Consider the following 19886-nt stretch of genomic DNA (forward strand, 5'->3'; position numbering starts at 1 on the left):
CACAATACCGGAAGCAAAAAAGTCTCAGTACACATGGGCTCTAAAACATATACCCAAAAGCTGTGAGCAGTTCTTTATCCTCGATACTCTGAAACAGATCTGTTCTACTGCAAGCTCTCTGCTTTCCGTATTTTGAGAGGTGGTAGTATGAACCAAAACGAGGAAAACTTGTCCAGTCAACGTGGGCTCTAAAGTGCGTACCTTAAGAGCTATGAGTACGTATTCATCTTTGCAACTGTGAAACGCATCTCTTCTACTGAACAAGTACTCATAGCTCTTAGGATACGCTCTTTAGAGCCCATGTTTACTGAACTTTTTTACTTGGTTTGGTCTAGACTAAGTCCTCCTAAAATTTGGAAAGCGAAGAGCTTGCAGTAGAAGAGATTTGCTTCACAGTATCGAAGATGAACAAGTGTTCATAGTTCTTAAGATATGCGTCTTACTGAGACTTTTTTTGCCTCTGGTATCGTGTTTACGCCATTAATTATGCTACACATCGACACACACACTCTTATATATATATAAGTCTCGCATAATTATGCTACACACACAGCAGCAGCATGATTAATGGCGTAAATATATACATATACATAATTTTCATGTTTTATTTCTTCTTTAAGCTGCCATAACATTTGGTGTTGCGTATTGTTTTTATCACCAGGGAGCTCGATAATGCCCAATCGGCGAAAATAGGAAACCGCTAAAACATAAAATAAAGTGGTTATTTCAAAATAAAACGCCGTACGTAGAAAAGTGACTTCCTCCAAGACACTACGCAGTTATAAAATCAGTGTGTGTTTATAAGTCAGGAACCATAGGGACTTTCAAACTGGCCTTTCCGTTGCAGTTTAATTATGGCACCGATTAAAGAGAGGCAAGTGCTCGTTATTTTTCTGGTGATAACCCACAGCTACTTGTGTCTGGACGAATAATTCAGGAGGCTTAATTGAGATGAAGCAAGGCGCATACAGTTTTGCGTCGGCAAGCGGATAAATGCACGCGGTTCGGAGATGATCAAATGAAAAGTAAGCTTTGATAGCACTGGAAGCACTGTGTGTAATTCACCGGGGTTTACACTGCCGAAAAGACGGTTTAAAAAGTTTTGCCAGATGACAATCCGGGCACGATGCGCGCGCAGAAGACTGACCAACAACGCAGGTATTCCCTTCAGCTGAGCAGAGTGATGGTGAGTACACCTTCACAAACAGAACTCGAATCTTGCTCCGCTGCATAGATAGATATATCAATTCTTTATCAGTCTGAAGAAAGGCGGCACTTGTAATGGGCACTTCTGAGCAGTAGCGAGCGTACCCAGAACTATTAGACATGAAATCAAAAAAACTAATACGCGTTGCTCCCTTCCGCTCCTCGCCCCAATCCTCAGCTTAGATCCAGGGTACGATATTGATTAAGAATATTTTCCCTTTAAGAGAAGGCCCATAGGCTATTGTTGTTAAGTGATACAGCCAACTTATTTAGTTGCGGAGGTCAGTCGTTAGAAGAATCAATACCCCCGTACCGGTCGCCAGATATTTTTGTTTGCTCATTCCTTCGAAGATCAAAGAAGCTCACCCATCTTTGTGTAGTGTGGGACTCGGCATGTTACAATCGAATCCCATTTTGTCGATGGGAAAGTGTTGTCCACCTATGGTTCCGACTCGTGTGATATCGTGTCCAGTGTGTGATATTACGTAACACGGTCGTAAACGTGTACTCTCAGTTGCAGCGCATTCCAAAGTTTATCTGCGGGAGTTTGAGCGAGAACCTGAAATAAATAGGGAGAAATATCAATTTAGCAGCATACATTAAATTTTGAAGCAGAGCTGAACTTTGCACCAATTTCACGTACTGTTCCTAACCTTAGAGAAAGGAGCCCCATGTTGCTAGTATTTCAAAAATATTGTCGTACCTTACACCATGAAACGGTTACTCTAGGACAGAAAATGCCATGAATATTTGGTTATGGTAGTTATAAAAGTGGATGAGTGTGAAAATTATAGGCATCTTACTTTAATTAGCTTCTGACTAGAATAATGTATAGAAGAATAGAAAGAAAAATTGAAGAGATAATGAACGATAAGTTTGGTTTCAGGAACGAAAATTCAAAACTCAATTCTTTAACCGTTGCACATAGTAATGCAACGAAGAATAAAGGAAAGTCAGGCTATCGTGATAAAATATGTGATCGTAGATAAGTCAGTCCACTATATACAGTGGAGTAAGACGTTCGACATGATGCGATGAAAAACGATGATCACAGGTTTGGTTTGGTTGTTTGGGGAAGGAGACCAGACAGCGTGGTCATTGGTCTCATCGGATTACGGAAGGATGGGGAAGGATGTCGGCTGTGCCATTTCAGAGGAACCATCCCGGCATTTGCCTGGAGTGATGTAGGGAAATCACGGAAAACCTAAATCAGGATGGCCGGACGCGGGATTGAACCGTCGTCCTCCCGAATGCGAGTCCAGTGTCTAACCACTGCGCCACCTCGCTCGGTGATGAGCTACAGAAACAGATGACTGAACTATAGAGAATTGCAGCTTAACATTGTGTACATTGTGTTTCGAAGAAGCACGGATAGAACTGAAAAAAAAACTTTGGGGTTAGGAACAAGAGTGCAAGGGAACAGATACTAATACTGAAATTCACAGATGATGTAACAGTACTTCTGGCCTAGTGTTAGGAAGGGTACAAGAGCTTTTGAATGGAGTGGACATCATAGCTAGCATATGGTATGAGTTAAGAACAAGGAATGCTAATAAGAAAGTGATGAAGACTACCAGGATAAGTACATAGAAAAGGTCGAACACAGAAATGAAATTGGGAAAACACAGGAGCAGGAGAAATAAATAATTCCAAAATAATGAAAGTGGAAAAACACAAGGGCAGGAGAAGTAAATAATTCTACCTAGGAAACTAAACTGCACAGGATGACCTATAGTAAAGGGATCAGTAGGTTGGCGCAGGTGTTATAAAGCCTTCTACAACAGAAGTGAGCTCCTAGTACCACATATCTACATAGAAATGAAGAAATAGGTTATGAAAGTGTATTGCCTGATAGCACAACACTGCCGTAAAGTGGAACGTGGCAATTGGGTTAAGAAAACGTGGCAATCATTTTAAAAGAAATGCTACATCGGATGTTAAATTACAAGCTGACAGATAAAATACAAAAAGAACTATAACGTAAGGGAGACTGTTTACTAGAATAAGGGGCACGTTAGTGAGATATGTCCTGTGGCATCCAGGAGTAGCTGACTTAGTGCTCAGGGAAGCATCGGATGCGAAAATTGCAGGCGAAGACAACACTAGAAAATGGAAGTAGATTACGGAAAATGTTGTATGTAATAGGTAAGATGGATCCCGTCACAATTGTTCCTGTCTGTGGCACAAAATATGTCACTTCTGATGGTGCTGCAGGCAGCGCGCTCCATCTCTTCCACTAAAATTGTAGGAGAAAGATAAACAACGCAGTAGAAAGAGCCGAATGTTCTGAATTAAAATACCTGGAAAACCATAGATGGCAGAAATAGACAATCTGTCGAAAAAGAACGAAAAGTCAAATCTTGAATCTGGACGAAAAAATTGGAAATTTCGAATGAACCAACTTGCTAGTTCATAAGAGCAGGAAAAGTTTCCAAAGATGGTGGAAAAAGCCGACTTTTTTTATGAAAGAAACGACATGTTATCCTTGATAAATCAATAGCTAGTAATTAAAACTTGATCATTTACTTATTGCGCTTCAGCCTTACTTTCTAGGCGTTACAAGAATTTATAATGAAAACAGTAAATTAACACTTGTTCTTTTTAAATGGTGTTGCTGTTGTGGTGGGCAGGTTTAACTCAATCCAACATTAACCACCTCGTTTTGCTATCACAACCTCGTGTTCTGCAGATTTGAACATGTTCTCCCAGCAGCAAGCAGCGTGTTTTAACTTGGATTATCACAACACTTTTTTCAAAGGACAGACAAGTAGGCTACATCAACCACTTTAGATACACTACTGGTCATTAAAATTGCTTCACCAAGAAGAAATGCAGATAAACGGGTGTTCATTGGAGAAATATATTATACTAGAACTGAGCACACCACAGAACTGCTGAAGCGTCTTAACAAATCTCTGTTTGCAATGCGAATTTTGTCAGACATAGGGGATATAAAAATGAAAAAGCTGGCATACTATGCTTACTTTCATTCCATAATGTCATATGGGATTATTTTCTGGGGTAATTCATCAAGCCAAGCTAAAGTTTTCCGGGCACAAAAACGTGCAGTAAGAATTATATGTGGTGTGAACTCAAGAACATCCTGCAGAAGCCTGTTTAGGGAACTAGGGATACTAACTACAGCTTCCCAATATATTTATTCCTTAATGAAATTTGTCATTAAAAATATATCACTTTTTCAAACCAACAGCTCAATTCATGGAATCAATACTAGAAATAAGAATAATCTTCACAAGGATTTAAAGTCACTTAGTCTTGTACAAAAAGGTGTGCATTATTCAGGAACACACATTTTCAATAACTTGCCAGCAGCCATAAAAAGCTTAACAACCAATGAAATTCAGTTTAAGAGAAGCCTAAAGGATTTATTGGTGGCCAACTCCTTCTACTCCATTGATGAATTTCTGAGGAAAACCAACTGATTTGTATATAAGTACAACATAACTTCTGCACAATTTCAGTGCAGTAATGTGTTCACTGAAAATTTGTGTGTGTGTGTGGGTGTGTGTGTGTGTGTGTGTGTGTGTGTGTGTGTGTGTAAGTATAATCTAACTTCTGCACCATTTCAGTGCAGTAATGTGTTCATTGTAAATAAGTATTACAGTAGTTGTATTACATGTTTCTTACCTTGTAAATAAATATAAAACTTTTTTATTTTAAATTCAGTGCAATAGTATTTGTAAAATGACTCTTAGTGTTCATTAAAAAATGACGATCATTCCACTTGGGACCTGTGGAATGGTACATTAGCTTATTTGTTTTAGTTTAAATATTTGTCATGTATTGTTGTTTTTCTGACATGTTCCACATCCTGGAGGACCTCCTCACTACGGATCAATTGGAATGAAAGTAAATCTAATCTAATCTAATTACATTTTCACGAAATTTGGGTGCATAGATCCTGAGAAATCAGTACCCAGAACAACCACCTCTGGCCGTAACAACGGCCTTGATACTCCTGGGTATCGAGTCAAACAGAGCTTGAATGGCATGTACAGGTACAGCTGCCCATGCTGCTTCAACACGATACCACACTTCATCAAGAGTAGTGACTGGCGTATTGTGACGAGCCAGTTACTCGGCCACCATTGACCAGACGTTTTCAATTGGGGAGGGATCTGGAGAATGTGCTGGCCAGGGCAGCAGTCAAACATTTTCTGTATCCAGAAAGGCCCGTACAGGACCTGCAACATGCGGTCGTGCATTTTCCTGCTGAAATGTAGGGTTTCGCAGGGATCGAATGAAGGGTACAGCCACGGGTCGTAACACATCTGAAATGTAACGTCCACTGTTCGAAGTGCCGTCAATGCGAACAAGAGGTGCCCGACACGTGTAACCAATGGCACCCCATACCATCACGCTGGGTGATACACCAGTATGGCGATGACGAATACACGCTTCCAATGTGCGTTCACCGCGATGTCGCCAAACACGGATGGGACCATCATGATGCTGTAAACAGAATCTGGATTCATCCAAAAAAATGACGTTTTGCCATTCGTGTACCCAGGTTCGTCGCTGAGTACACCATCGCAGGCGCTCCTGTCTGTGATGCAGCGTCAAGTAAAACCGCAGCCATGGTCTCCGAGCTGACAGTCCATGCTGCTGCAAACGTCGTCGAACTGTTCGTGCAGATGATTGTTGTCTTGCAAACGTCCCCATCTGATGACTCAGGGATCGAGACGTGGTTGCACGATCCGTTACAGCCATGCGGATAAGATGCCTGTCATCTCGACTGCTTGTGATACGAGGGCGTTGGGATCCAGCACGGCGTTCCGTATTACACTCCTGAACCCACCGATTCCATATTCTGCTAACAGTCATTGGGTCTCGACCAACGCGAGCAGCAGTGTCGCAATACGATAAACCACAATCGCGATGGGCTACAATCCGACCTTTATCAAAGTCGGAAACGTGATGGTAGGCATTTCTCCTCCTTACACGAGGCATCACAACAACGTTTCACCAGGCAACGCCGGTCAACTGCTGTTTGTGTGTGAGAAATCGGTTGGAAACTTTGCTCATGTCAGCACGTTGTAGGTGTCGCCACCGGCCCCAACCTTGTGTGAATGCTCTGAAAAGCTAATCATTTGCATATCACAGCATTTTCTTCCTGTCGGTTAAATTTCACGTCTGTAGCACGTGATCTTCGTGGTGTAGCAACTTCAATGGTCAGTAGTGTATTTTTTTCACATCATCAATTTCACACAATATTAATCTAGTTATATTTCCAGTCATTTTAACTGCATGTATTTTTTCCAATTTTCCTGACGAATTCTGGATTTACCATGTCTTCTACGTAGCATACGTGGCCTATTTCCAAAACTTTGTATTTTTCGCGCCCTTCTGATTTAGCGCAAGTGGTCTATTTCCGCCGTCTTGGTTTCCGCCAAATTTTTGCAGTGAATGTAGGCGAGTTCAGCGACAAATGCAGTTGCACTCATCGGTAGCGGAAATCGTATCTGCTTTTTCAGATACTGCCTTAAAACCCTTTTACGTGAACGACTTTCTTTTCTCACTCGACTACTCGTGGCAGGTGGACGTTTAGAGCCCGTAGCGTATTATTCTTGTACTGAAACTCCCTTCTTTTCACGAGTGTTCGTTTGTGTTTACACGTCGGTTCCAAAAATGCGGACGTCCTGAATTCTGTCTGCTGTGGGACTGCGATTTAAGGAACCATACTTCTTGCAGTAACCTGGAATGTGGTAATGGGGTTAATTAACTAGCAATGGTAGTAGAGGGTATTAACAACCAGAGCAAAATTCTTCACAATGGTGAAAACTGAAGAAAATGGAAAATTGTCTGCCAAACTTTGCCAAACATCGTAATGTATTTGTTTAATAAAATAAATACGACGGCCGCTGTGGCCGAGTGTTTCTAGGCGCTTCAGTCCGGCGCCGCGTGGCTGCTACGGTCGCAGGTTCGAATCCTGCTTCGGGCATGGATATGTGTGATGTCCTTACGTTAGTTAGGTTTAAGTAGTTCTAAGTCTCAGGGACTGATGATCTCAGATGTTATGTCCCATAGTGCTTAGAGCCATTTGAACCATTTTTGAAAATAAAATGGCTCTGAGCACTATGGGAATTAACTTCTGAGGTCATCAGTCCCCTAGAACTTAGAACTACTTAAACCTAACTAACCTAAGGACATCACACATATCCGTGCCCGAAGCAGGATTCGAACCTGCGACCGTAGCGGCCGCGCGGCTCCAGACTGTAGCGCCTAGACCCGCTCGGCCACGCGGCCGGCTTTTGAAAATAAATACAAGCACATTGAACAATATTTAGATGGCAGTACATATAGCGTTTTAACTTTATCGTTTGTCTCTTTTTTTCATAAATGCCAAATAACATCGAAAATTATTTTTCTGCTTCAATGGAGACATTTTTAGAGTTGGAGCAGTTATCACTGACATGTTTATCTATTTACGTTATTATTATTTATGCAGAATGTAAAAGTGTTTTATTTGTCCAGGTATCGTGAAACCTATATATTTTTTTCACTTTCTGATATTAGGTTTCTTTTGGGGGAAAACACCAATAGGCAAAACATGATGTTGTCGTGCAGCCTAGGCAATTTGTCATGAATTAAGAAGACACAAAAGCACAAAATCCTTCACTCTAGCACGAGCGAGCTCAGCGAGATTAGGCTAACTTTCCGACGTTAGCAGAGAACGCCGTAGTTCCCTACTTCTACACATGTGCACAGTGCAGTGCATTCAAGATTAAAGAACTCTACACTCGGCACAGTCAACTGATCACTGACTCCACGTCACCGAAGCGATTGCCCGCTGATTTACGCGCTGGCAGTCGATGCATGAAACATGGGAGCTGAAGACCCAAATGCAGTAGGCTTTACATTAACAGCAGGTATTTTTAAATTAATACCCACACTAGTAATCATATTCTTATTTTGATAGGTAGTCGATTCTGAACAAGAACCCCAGGTAAATGCCGTGTTTCTTGACTTCCGCAAGGCGTTCGATATAGTTCCCCACAGTCGTTTAATGAACAAAGTAAGAGCATATGGACTATCAGACCAATTGTGTGATTGGATTGAAGAGTTCATAGATAACAGAACGCAGCATGTTTTCAATGGAGAGAAGTCTTCCGAAGTAAGAGTGATTTCAAGTGTGCCACAGGGGAGTGTCGTAGGACCGTTGCTATTCACAATATACATAACTGACCTTGTGGATGACATCGGAAGTTCACTGAGGCTTTTTGCGGATGATGCTGTGGTATATCGAGAGGTTGTAACAATGGAAAATTGTACTGAAATGGAGGAGGATCTGCAGCGAATTGACACATGCTGCAGGGAATGGCAATTGAATCTCAATGTAGACAAGTGTTATGTGCTGCGAATACATAGTGAGAAAGATCCTTTATCTGGGAGTACGCATTAGGAGTGATTTAAAATGGAAAGACCATATAAAATTAATCGTCGGTAAAGCAGATGCCAGACTGAGATTCATTGGAAGAATCCTAAGGAAATGTAATCCTAAAACAAAAGAAGTAGGTTCAAAATGGTTCAAATGGCTCTGAGCACTATGGGACTTAACTTCTGAGGCCATCAGTCGCCTAGAACTTAGAACTACTTAAACCTAACTAACCTAAGGACATCACACACATCCATGCCCGAGGCAGGATTCGAACCTGCGACCGTAGCGGCAGCGCGGTGCCAGACTGTAGCGCCTAGAACCGCTCGGCCACCCCGGCCGGCTAAGGAAGTAGGTTACAGTACGCTTGTTCGCCCACTGCTTGAATACTGCTCAGCAGTGTGGGATCCGTACCAGATAGGGTTGATAGAAGAGATAGAGAAGATCCAACGGAGAGCAGCGCGCTTCGTTACAGGATCATTTAGTAATTGCGAAAGCGTTACGGAGATGATAAACTCCAGTGGAAGACTCTGCAGGAGAGACGCTCAGTAGCTCGGTACGGGCTTTTGTTGAAGTTTCGAGAACATACCTTCACCGAGGAGTCAAGCAGTATATTGCTCCCTCCTACGTATATCTCGCGAAGAGACCACGAGGATAGAATCAGAGAGATTAGAGCCCACACAGAGGCATACCGACAATCCTTCTTTCCACGAACAATACGAGATTGGAATAGAAGGGAGAACCGATAGAGGTACTCAAGGTACCTTCCGCCACACGCCGTCAGGTGGCTTGCGGAGTATGGATGTAGGTGCAGATGTAGACGTGAAACGGGATTTTAAAGAACTACTTACGCAAGAATGAGAATTTTTCCACGCGAAGATGAGAGCACCATCGAGCCACTCGAACGACTGATTAGAAGCAAAGCGAACGAACGAGGAGTGCTATTCCTGGTGTGAACGTAATACCTTGGGCCACTTGGTGTTGAGCTCGCGCGCGCGGATGGCGTCCTGCAGCGCCTGCGCGAACTGTCCCATCTTGACGAGCGCGGCGGAGCGGTTGGAGTAGAGGATGTGGTTGGTGGGGTCGAGCTGCAGCGCGTCCGTGTAGAGCGCCACGGCCGTCGCGTAGTCGCCCGCTTGGCACGCGGCGTTGCTCTGGCGCGCCTTCTCCAGGAACAGCGCGCGACTCGCCGCCGGCAGCTCCGCGGTGCCCTCCACCTGCAGGGGGTTGTACACACATGTATAAAGGTGGATGACAGTGCTGCCAAAGCAGTTACTAAACACAGCCTTCCGAAAGGCCTTCACAAAAGAAGACGAAGTAAATATTCCAGAATTCGAATCGAGAACAGCTGCCAACATGAGTAGTGAAGCAACTTAAATCACTTAATAAAAGCAAGTCTTCTGGTCCAGACTGTATACCAATTAGCTTCCTTTCGGAGTATTCTGATGCATTAGCTCCATACTTAACAATCATATACAACCGTTAGCTCGACGAAAGACCCGTACCCAAAGACTGGAAAGTTGCACAGGTCACACCAATATGAAAGAAAGGTAGTAGGAGTAATCCACTAAATTACAGGCCCATATCGTTAACGTCGATATTCAGCAGGATTTTAGAAGATATAGACACCCCACCCCCCTCACCCTATTGTGTTCGAACATAGATCTGTACCTGCAGATTGGAAAATTGCGCAGGTCGCACCAGTGTTTAAGAAGGGTAGTAGGAGTAATCCATCGAACTACAGACCTATATCATTGACGTCGGTTTGCAGTAGGGTTTCGGAGCATATACTGTATTCAAACATTGAGAATCACCTCGAAGGGAACGATCTATTGATACGTAATCAGCATGGTTTCAGAAAACATCGTTCTTGTGCAACGCAGCTAGCTCTTTATTCGCACGAAATAATGGCCGCTATCGACAGGGGATCTCAAGTTGATTCCGTATTTCTAGATTTCCGGAAAGCTTTTGACACCGTTCCTCACAAGCGACTTCTAATTAAGCTGCGGGCCTATGGGGTATCGTCTCAGTTGTGAGACTGGATTCGTGATTTCCTGTCAGGAAGGTCGCAGATCGTAGTAATAGACAGCAAATCATCGAGTAAAACTGGATATCAGGTGTTCCCCGAGGAAGCGTCCTGGGACCTCTGCTGTTCCTGATCTATATAAATGACCTGTGTGACAATCTGAGCAGCTCTCTTAGGTTGTTCGCAGATGATGCTGTAATTTACCGTCTAGTAAGGTCATCCGAAGACCAGTATCAGTTGCAAAGCGATTTAGAAAAGATTGCTGTATGGTGTGGCGGGTGGCAGTTGACGCTAAATAACGAAAAGTGTGAGGTGATCCACATGAGTTCCAAAAGAAATCCGTTGGAATTCGATTACTCGATAAATAGTACAATTCTCAAGGCTGTCAATTGTACTAAGTACCTGGGTGTAAAAATTACGAACAACTTCAGTTGGAAAGACCACATAGATAATATTGTGGGGAAGGCGAGCCAAAGGTTGCGTTTCATTGGCAGGACACTTAGAAGATGCAACAAGTCCACTAAAGAGACAGCTTACACTACACTCGTTCGTCCTCTGTTAGAATATTGCTGCGCGGTGTAGGATCCTTACCAGGTGGGACTGACGGAGGACATCGAAAGGGTGCAAAAAAGGGCGGCTCGTTTGGTATTATCACGTAACAGGGGAGAGAGTGTGGCAGATATGATACGCGAGCTGGGATGGAAGTCATTAAAGCAAAGACGTTTTTCGTCGCGGCGAGATCTTTTTACGAAATTTGAGTCACCAACTTTCTCTTCCGAATGCGAAAATATTTTGTTGAGCCCAACCAACATAGGTAGACATGATCATCAAAATAAAATAAGTGAAGTCAGAGCTCGAACAGAAAGGTTTAGGTATTCGTTGTTCACGCGCGCTTTTCGGGACTGGAATGGTAGTGAGATAGTATGATTGTGGTTCGATGAACCCTCTGCCAAGCACTTAAATATGAATTGCAGAGTAATCATGTAGATGTAGATAATCAATTACCTCAAAGGAAACGATCTATTGACACACAGTCAACATGGATTTAGGAAACATCGTTCCTGTGAAGCACAACTTGCTCTTTATTAACATGAAGTGCTGAGTGCTATTGACAATGGATTTCAGATCGATTCCGTATTTCTGGATTTCCAGAAGGCTTTTGACACTGTACCACACAAGCGGCTCGTAGTGAAATTGCTTGCTTATGGAATATCGTCTCAGTTATGTGACTGGATCTGTGATTTCCTGCCCGCAGCTCGTGGTCGTGCGGTAGCGTTCTCGCTTCCCACGCCCAGGTTCCCGGGTTCGATTCCCGGCAGGGTCAGGGATTTTCTCTGCCTCGTGATGGCTGGGTGTTGTGTGATGTCCTTAGGTTAGTTAGGTTTAAGTAGTTCTAAGTTCTAGGGGACTTATGACCATAGATGTTAAGTTCCATAGTGCTCAGAGCCATTTTTTGTGATTTCCTGTCAGAGAGGTCACAGTTCGTAGTAACTGACGGAAAGTCATCGAGTAAAACAGAAGTGATTTCTGGCGTTCCCCAAGGTAGTGTTATAGGCCCTTTGCTGTTCCTTATCTATATAAACGATTTGGGAGACAATCTGAGCAGCCGTCTTCGGTTGTTTGCAGATGTCGCTGTCGTTTATCGACTAATAAAGTCATCAGTAAACTTCGGTTACATGATAAATCAGTCTAATCTAAAAGCCGTAAATTCAACTAAATACCTGAGTGTTACAATTACGAAGAATTTAAATTGGAAGGAACACAAAGAAAATGTTGTCGGGAAGGCTAACCAAAGACTGCGCTTTATTGGCAGGACACTAAGAAAATGTAACAGACCTACTAAGGAGACTGCCTACACTACGCTTGTCCATCCACTTTTGGAATACTGCTGCGCGGTGTGGGATCCTTCCAGATAGTACTGACTGAGTACGTCGAAAAAGGTCAAAGAAAGGCAGCACGTTTTGTATTATCGCGAAATATGGGAGAGAGTGTCACAGAAATAATACAGGATTTGGGATGGACATCATTAAAAGAAAGGAGTTTTTCGTTGCGACGGAATCTTCTTACGAAATTCCAATCACCAACTTTCTCCTCCGAATGCGAAAATATTTTGTTGACACTGTCTTACACAGGGAAGAACGATCACCAAGATAAAATAAGAGAAATCAGAGCTCGTACGGAAAGATATAGGTGTTCATTCTTCCCGCGCGCAATACGAGATTGGAATAATAGAGTTGTGAAGGTGGCACTTAAATGTGATTTGCAGAGTATCCATATGACGTGCGTGTGAGTATGTGTATCTGTTCCACATCTCCTCCTAAACCACTGGATCAATTTTAACCTAATTTGGTAGACATACTACTTATTGTGTGGGAAGAAGTACTACAGGATTAAGAACCACCTAGCTTTCATTGGGGTGAGGGTTGGGATGAATACGGTTGGCAATCCCTGACATCTAGGCTGCCCTGCACAACAGGTGTGTTATGTTGGCCGTCTTGGAAAGCACTCCACAAGGTATACACGCGAGTGGGTGTGGCCAGACAGAAATAGAGGGGAGGAGGAGTTGGAAGTGAGAGGGGGAGGATGAGATAGACAAAGAAAGGGGTGTACAGGAGTTAGACAGAGAGCAAGAGGGGAGGAGGAACTGTCACACAGAGAGGGTGGAGTCGTAGATGAACACACAGAGAGAAGGTGAGGAGTTGATTGGTGCACAGAGAGTCGGAGGGCAGGCAGGGGTAGGAGGCACGTGAAGGATGAAGGAGAGTAGTGAGCAGGTAGAAAAGGAGAGGGGAGGGAGATGGACAGGGGTGGGTGATGAGGATATGAACAAAGAGAGGACGACAAGGAGGAGGAGATGTATATCATATATGTGCTTTCTGCGTCTGTGGGCGAAGCTACAGGTTAAAGGTTGGCTTATGACATATATCTTCTAAAGGAACAGGCTGTCATAGGGATCAATTTTCAAAATATTTCCACGGTCACTTAAGATATATTTAATTGTGGCCCATCTCTCCCTAATTAAAATGCATGGTCCATCACTCACAAATAGAACTGGTCCATCTATCTTGGCTGTCTGGGAGAGATGGGCCACCCTGATTTTAGTCTGCAGTTTTAGTGCTCGGTGGCCATTTTAGGTTAGGCAGATGCCAACACATTTGTCAAGCTTTTAGTAATAAAACTGCAGGAATACTGTGCCATAAGTGCCATAATACTAAAAGAACGTAACTGTGTGATAAAACTTTTCAACTTACCAAAACAGAAAATGTGATTTTTCTCCTGAACTAAGACGATAATGGCAACAACACTTTTGCACGACGCTCGTTCAATAAAGAGGTTACTCACAAGTGAACGGTGCTGCTCTCTAGCGGCGCATTCACGAAATACGTCACTGGACCGTCTCACCCAGTGGTCCAACTCACCCCGAGTTACCCTAACAGAAGCCAACTGGAGAAACACAAACACATTTTTAAAAAATCTGGTTGACACAAGTGCTTAAAAAAGATGCTCGCGATTTTCTGTTAACCCTGATCAAGAAACCATTAAATGTATAAGAGGCGATGAAAAAGTTTCCATTTGCAGTCATTGCTGCATCGTATATGGAACGAACCGCAACTCCGATGTGAGTATACAAACACCGTCATTTAGGAAAGGCATTTGTGTATTTCCCACGTGCGTGTGGTAAAAACGACGTTACCAAATGCAGCGAAACGGAAACAGTGTGTTGTTATTGTTTTCTTAGCTGCCCAAGGGCAAACACGGGTAGGTAGCCATCGAAGAATGAAGACTGTGTATGGGGCAGCATGTATGTCGAAAACCACCGTTGTGGAATGCTGCTCAAAGGTTCGTGCTTGTCGCGATACCGCTCGTCCCCACATCGCAAACGTCGTAACGCAGAAGTTACGCCAACTGAAGCGGGAAAACCCGAGCAACCGCCCAATAGCCCAATAGATCTTTCTCCATGCCGTTATTAGGCTTTCGATCCCATAAAAAAAGACCACGAAGGGCCAACGATTCCCGTCGGACGATGATGTGCAGCAGGCAGTTATACGAACTTCTTCATACAATATGACCTCTTCAATCTGGTGCGCCTGTTGGTTGATTGTTCCAACGCTCACGGTACTTTTTCCTCATGGCATACCAATTCTGCACTGTACGACCTCAGAATGGAAAATACTGTATTTTTGTCGCCCACTATAAAACATGGAGCATTATGGAGAAACGAGAATAATTTCGAAAGTTGCAGCTTACGTCGTTTTATTCACGAATTTTAGCTTTGTTTAAAAGTATTTTACGATTTTTCATATCGCTTGCTAATTTTCTAAAGACTTAGGAACATAAAGTATAATAATTATTACATAAATTACGTAGAAAATAATTAAAAACAAACAGGACGTATGACGTTAGGAGACAGTAGGCTTTCTGGCCGCTTGGGGCGCTAGTGTCGTTCCAGGTATCAGACGGTAACAAGGCTACAGCACTGTATGACGCGACTGCGGTATTATCCTTAACGATGGGACGTGTTCTAGATGTTGATCACTGCTTTTGCCATCGTGACGTATAGCGATCGCTCTTTTTCCTTGTTACGAGCGTTATCTCGTCTTTGCTCACGTTTAAAAGAGAGCATGGCTTATGGACGCTGTTGTTAAATTCATCGAATGCAGGTCTCGAGGTCGACACGCGCACTACAGTGAGGTGGCAGAAGTCATGGGATTCCTCCTAATATCGTTCGGACCTCCTTTCGTCAGGCGTTGTGCAGCAAGTCGACGTGGCGTGGACTCAACAAGTCGTTGGAAGTCTCCTGCAGAAATATTGAGCCATGTTGCCTCCATAGCCGCCCATAATTGCAAAAGTGTTGCCGTTACAGGATTCTGTTCACGAACTGACCTTTCGATTATGTTCCATAAATATTCGATGGGATTCATGTCGGTCTATTTGGGTGGCCCAATCACTCGCTCGGATTGTCCTGAATGTTCCTCAAACCATTGGACCGGTGACATGGCTCACTGTCAACCATAAAAATTCCTTCGTTGCTTGCGAAGATGGCGTCCATGAATGGCTGCAAATAGTCTCCAAGTAAGCCAACATAATCATGACCCAGTTCATTCCATGTAAGGCCGGCCTCGGTGGTCTCGCGGTTCTAGGCGCTCAGTCCGGAACCGCGCGACTGTTACGGTCGCAGGTTCGAATCCTGCCTCGGGCATGGATGTGTGTGATGTCTTTAAGTTAGGTTTAAGTAGTTCTAAGTTCTAGGGGACTGATGACCACAGCAGTTAAGTCCCATAGTGCTCAGAGCAATTTGAACCATTTGAACCATTCCGTGTAAACACAGTCCACACCATTACGGGGCAACCACCATCTTGCACAGTTCATTGTTGACAAATTGCTTCGTGGGGTCTGCGCCACATTCGAGCCCTCCCATCAGCTCTGACCAACTGAAATCGGGACTCATCTGACCCGGTCACGGTTTTCCAATCGTCTTCGGTCAATTCGATACAGTTACGAGCCCAGGAGAGGCACTGCAGGTGATGTCGTGCTGTTAACAAAGGCCCTCGCGTCGGTCGTCTGCTGCCGTAGTTCATTAACGCCAAATTTCGCCACACTTTCCTAATGGATAAGTTCGTCCTACATTCCATACTGATTTCTGCGGTTGTGTCACGCAGCGAGAAATCTACCCAAACACCGTTGCTTTCGGTCGTTAAGCGGAGGCCGTCGGCGTGGTGAGAGGTAATGCCTAAAACGTGGTATTGTCGGCACAGTCTTCAAACTGTGGACCGGAATATTGAATTTCCGAAATAGAATGTCCCATGCGTAGAGCTCCCACTGCCATTCCACTTTCAATTAATTCCCGCCTTGCGTCCATAATCACGTCGGAAACTTTTCACGAGAATCATCTAAGTACAAATGAGTGCTCTGCCAATGCCCCTTTAAACCTTGTATACGCGACAATACCGCCATCTGGATATGCTCATACCGCTGTCCAATGACTTCTGTCACCCTCAGTGTATCTACGCTTTTTTTTTGAAGGACTGTACCGGTGCAAAAATCCTTGTCCTTCCGTTACAGTTAGGGTTACTGACCTGATAGAAATTCTAATCGCGGAGAGCGAGAGGCGTGGTCGGAGGGTTCCGCGTGGGCCATAACTCGGCGAGAGGCGATGGGCGAGATTATTGAGCGCGTCCTTTTCGATAACGCCTGGACATTCTTTCGGCGTTTCGGCACCTTATAATTTCCCAAACAAAAGACGTGGCCCGCCGGCGCGCGGAATAAAAAGGCGAGGCGCGCCACAGATAGGAATGTCCATTTCAAATACGGCGCGGGGCGCGACTCGTAACTCTTCCGCGAAGAGCAGAGGGGTCAGCGCGGCGACCCCTGCAGCCGCCAGCCGGAAGGCTCCCCCAACGCAGAAGACAGAAGACAATGGTCCCGCAGCCGAGTCACCCCGCGACCCTCTAACAATGGCGCCGGCGCGTCTTCTTCTCTCCTCCTGAGGACAGCTGTTCGCACAGGCGCTGACCACGGCTCCGTGCCTGAGAGGTTAACGTCCAGCACGAGATATTCGGCTCAGTGCTCTTCTCACAGCGCGTGCACGGCGCGCTACATAACCTTCACCGTGTGTGGAATGAGATTTTCACTCTGCAGTGGAGTGTGCGCTGATATTAAACTTCCTGGCAGGTTAAAACTGTGTGCCGGAGCCAGGCTCGAACTCGGGACTTTTGCCTTTCGCGGGCAAGTGCGGAGCACTTTGTACAGCACTTGCCCGCCAAATACAAAGGTCCCGAGTTCGAGTCTCGGTCCGGCACACAGTTTTAATCTGCCAGGAAGTTTCATATTAGCGCACACTCCGATGCAGAGTGAAAATTTCACCCTCGAAACATCCATAGGGCTGTGGCTAAGCCATGTCTCCGCAATATCCTTTCTTTCAGGAGTGCTAGTTCTGCAAGGTTCGTAGGAGAACTACTATAAAGTTTGGAAGGTAGGAGACGAGATACTGGCAGAAGTAAAGCTCTGAGGACGGGGCGTGAGTCGTGCTTGGGTAACTCAGATGATAGAGTACTTGCCCGAGAAAGGCAAAGGTCCCGAGTTCGAGGCTTAGTCCGGCACACAGTTTTAATCTGCCAGGAAGTTTCACCGTGTGTGTTTCAACGCCTCGATATGCTATCAGCGTTCTCAATTGCTCTCGCTCGCTCTGTATCTGGTGCAGCAAGGAAGTCGCCGTGGCGTGTCACTGAAGCTAAAGCTCTATATGCAGAAAGTATGGCTGTCCTTTTTCCCTCCGTTCGCGAGATCTGGGCTTTCGGGTGACTAAGGCTATTATTTCCAAATCAATTTGGCGAGATTTCTTCTGGATTCCGATCAGACCGAACACGTCAGCAGCAGTTACTGACTTTCTTCATAGTTTTCACACATGCCTCGGTATTACCGGTTGACTGTTTTGCCTAATCACCCACGGGAATGACATCATCACTATCCCAAAAGATTGTCATCGTCACTTTGACAGCAGAGAGAGCTATCTCGAATTTATTCTTTCTTGTTGACTGCCGATGCCACTCCAGTGACTGCCTTTTCGTTACGATTCATAGTAATGCACCCACATGTTGTCACCTGAAATGATCCGTGACAGAAAAGCCTCAAACTGCTCCAACAGTTCAGATCAGATGGTTTTTCTCTGAGTCTTGTGGTCTGTTGTAGGCATTCGTGGAGCCCATCTTGAGCACTCCTTTGAATGTCGTAGAGCCTCAGCCATTGTACACACACCTGTAGCGTTCACTGATAACTGTAGTGCCGACTGCCGGGTTGGGATGGGCCGGTCTGCACGAATAATGGCATCCGAACGATTCACCACGTCGTGCGATCAGTGACTGTGACAAGACGACAAAAACGTGGCCGATCGTGGAGCTCAGTTTCTGCACTTCCTGACACTTCAAGTCTCTCAGCTCACTGCCCAAAATTATTCCCATCAACTGCGTCATTGCCATATACTGCACACAGACGTTTATGGATGTTCACCGCAGTTTCTTTTTCCACAAACAAGAATTCAGGTACAGCACGTTGCTTGTAAAGAATTTCTTGCATAGGCGGCATTTGAGGATTCGCTACGGCGCCGCCATTTATCAGGGTGGTTAGAAACGCCGATCACTTGCAGAAGACACATCAGATCTGAAGAACATAAAAAGACATTTTCCTTTATATACACTTTAAAACAAAAATGCTGAAATGTAAGCCCAGGACGACTTGCCACGAAGGGCAAAAAAGCGGGGCTTAGAATATCGTCGGCGTACTGCTGTGTCGTAAGGGTGCCGAGAATAGACAATCAAAGGAGTCCTGCCGGTTGCTGTGACCGAGCGGTTCTAGCCGCTTCAGTCCGGAACCACGCGACTGCTACGGTCGGAGGTTCGAATCCTGCCTCGGGCATGGATGTGTGTGATGTCCTTAGGTTGGTTAGGTTTAAGTAGTTCTAAGTCTAGGGGACTGATGACTTCAGATGTTAAGTACCATACTGTTTAGAGCCATTCGAACCATTTTAAAGGAGTCCTGCTATGAAAAGAAATGGCACCCCAGAGTATCACTCCTGGTTGTCGGACCTCTATCCAGGGCGTCTCCAAACACGACTTATTGACTGGAGTAGAACTGTCTTATGAGGCCCGAAGATCAGCGGAGACGTGGCCGGAGACGTTCCAGACATCGGTGGGACTTCTTTGGTTGTCATCAGCCGCACCATTACAGCATATTCTACGCCCCTTTTTGCTGCCCTCTACTGTGAGCCATCCCGGGCTTACATTTCAGAAACGTTATGCCCGCCCGCATACGGCGAGAGTTTCTACCTCTTGTCTTCGTGCTTGCCAAACCCTATCTTGGCCAACAAGGTCGCCAGATCTCTCCCCAATTTAGAACGTTTGGAGCATTACAGGCAGGGCCCTCCAACCAGCTCGGGATTTTGACGATCTAATGCACCATTTTGACAGAATTTAGCACGATATCCATCAGGAGGACCAGCATCTCTATCAATCAGTGCCAAGCGAACAACTACTTCCATAAGATACAGAGGTGGACCAAAGCGTTATTGACTTACTCAGTTTCTGTAGCTCTTTGTCTTGAACAATTATTCAATGTCTTTGAAACGATAATAATTTGTTTAGCTGTACATGTACATCACATTCACCAATTTCCGTCCCATTCGGATAATTCCTTCGTGGTAGGTCGTTTACTTACCTTTTTTTGTTTGTCTTAAAGCATATGTAATGTGAGCTGTTTTTGATC

The 19886-nt window shown here is 44.6% G+C and overlaps 1 protein-coding gene across 1 annotated transcript in view; it reads right to left on the minus strand.

The window, feature by feature from the left end:
- Positions 1–19886, minus strand: part of LOC124712418 (tetratricopeptide repeat protein 28) — a 131749-nt gene that overhangs the window by 99718 nt on the left and 12145 nt on the right. The window contains exon 2 of the mRNA XM_047242712.1: positions 9568–9819. Coding sequence (XP_047098668.1) covers positions 9568–9819 — 252 coding nt within the window. The remainder of the gene's footprint in view (positions 1–9567; positions 9820–19886) is intronic.

The sequence above is a fragment of the Schistocerca piceifrons genome, chromosome 8, assembly GCF_021461385.2.
Source record: "Schistocerca piceifrons isolate TAMUIC-IGC-003096 chromosome 8, iqSchPice1.1, whole genome shotgun sequence".
Lineage (NCBI taxonomy): Eukaryota > Metazoa > Arthropoda > Insecta > Orthoptera > Acrididae > Schistocerca > Schistocerca piceifrons.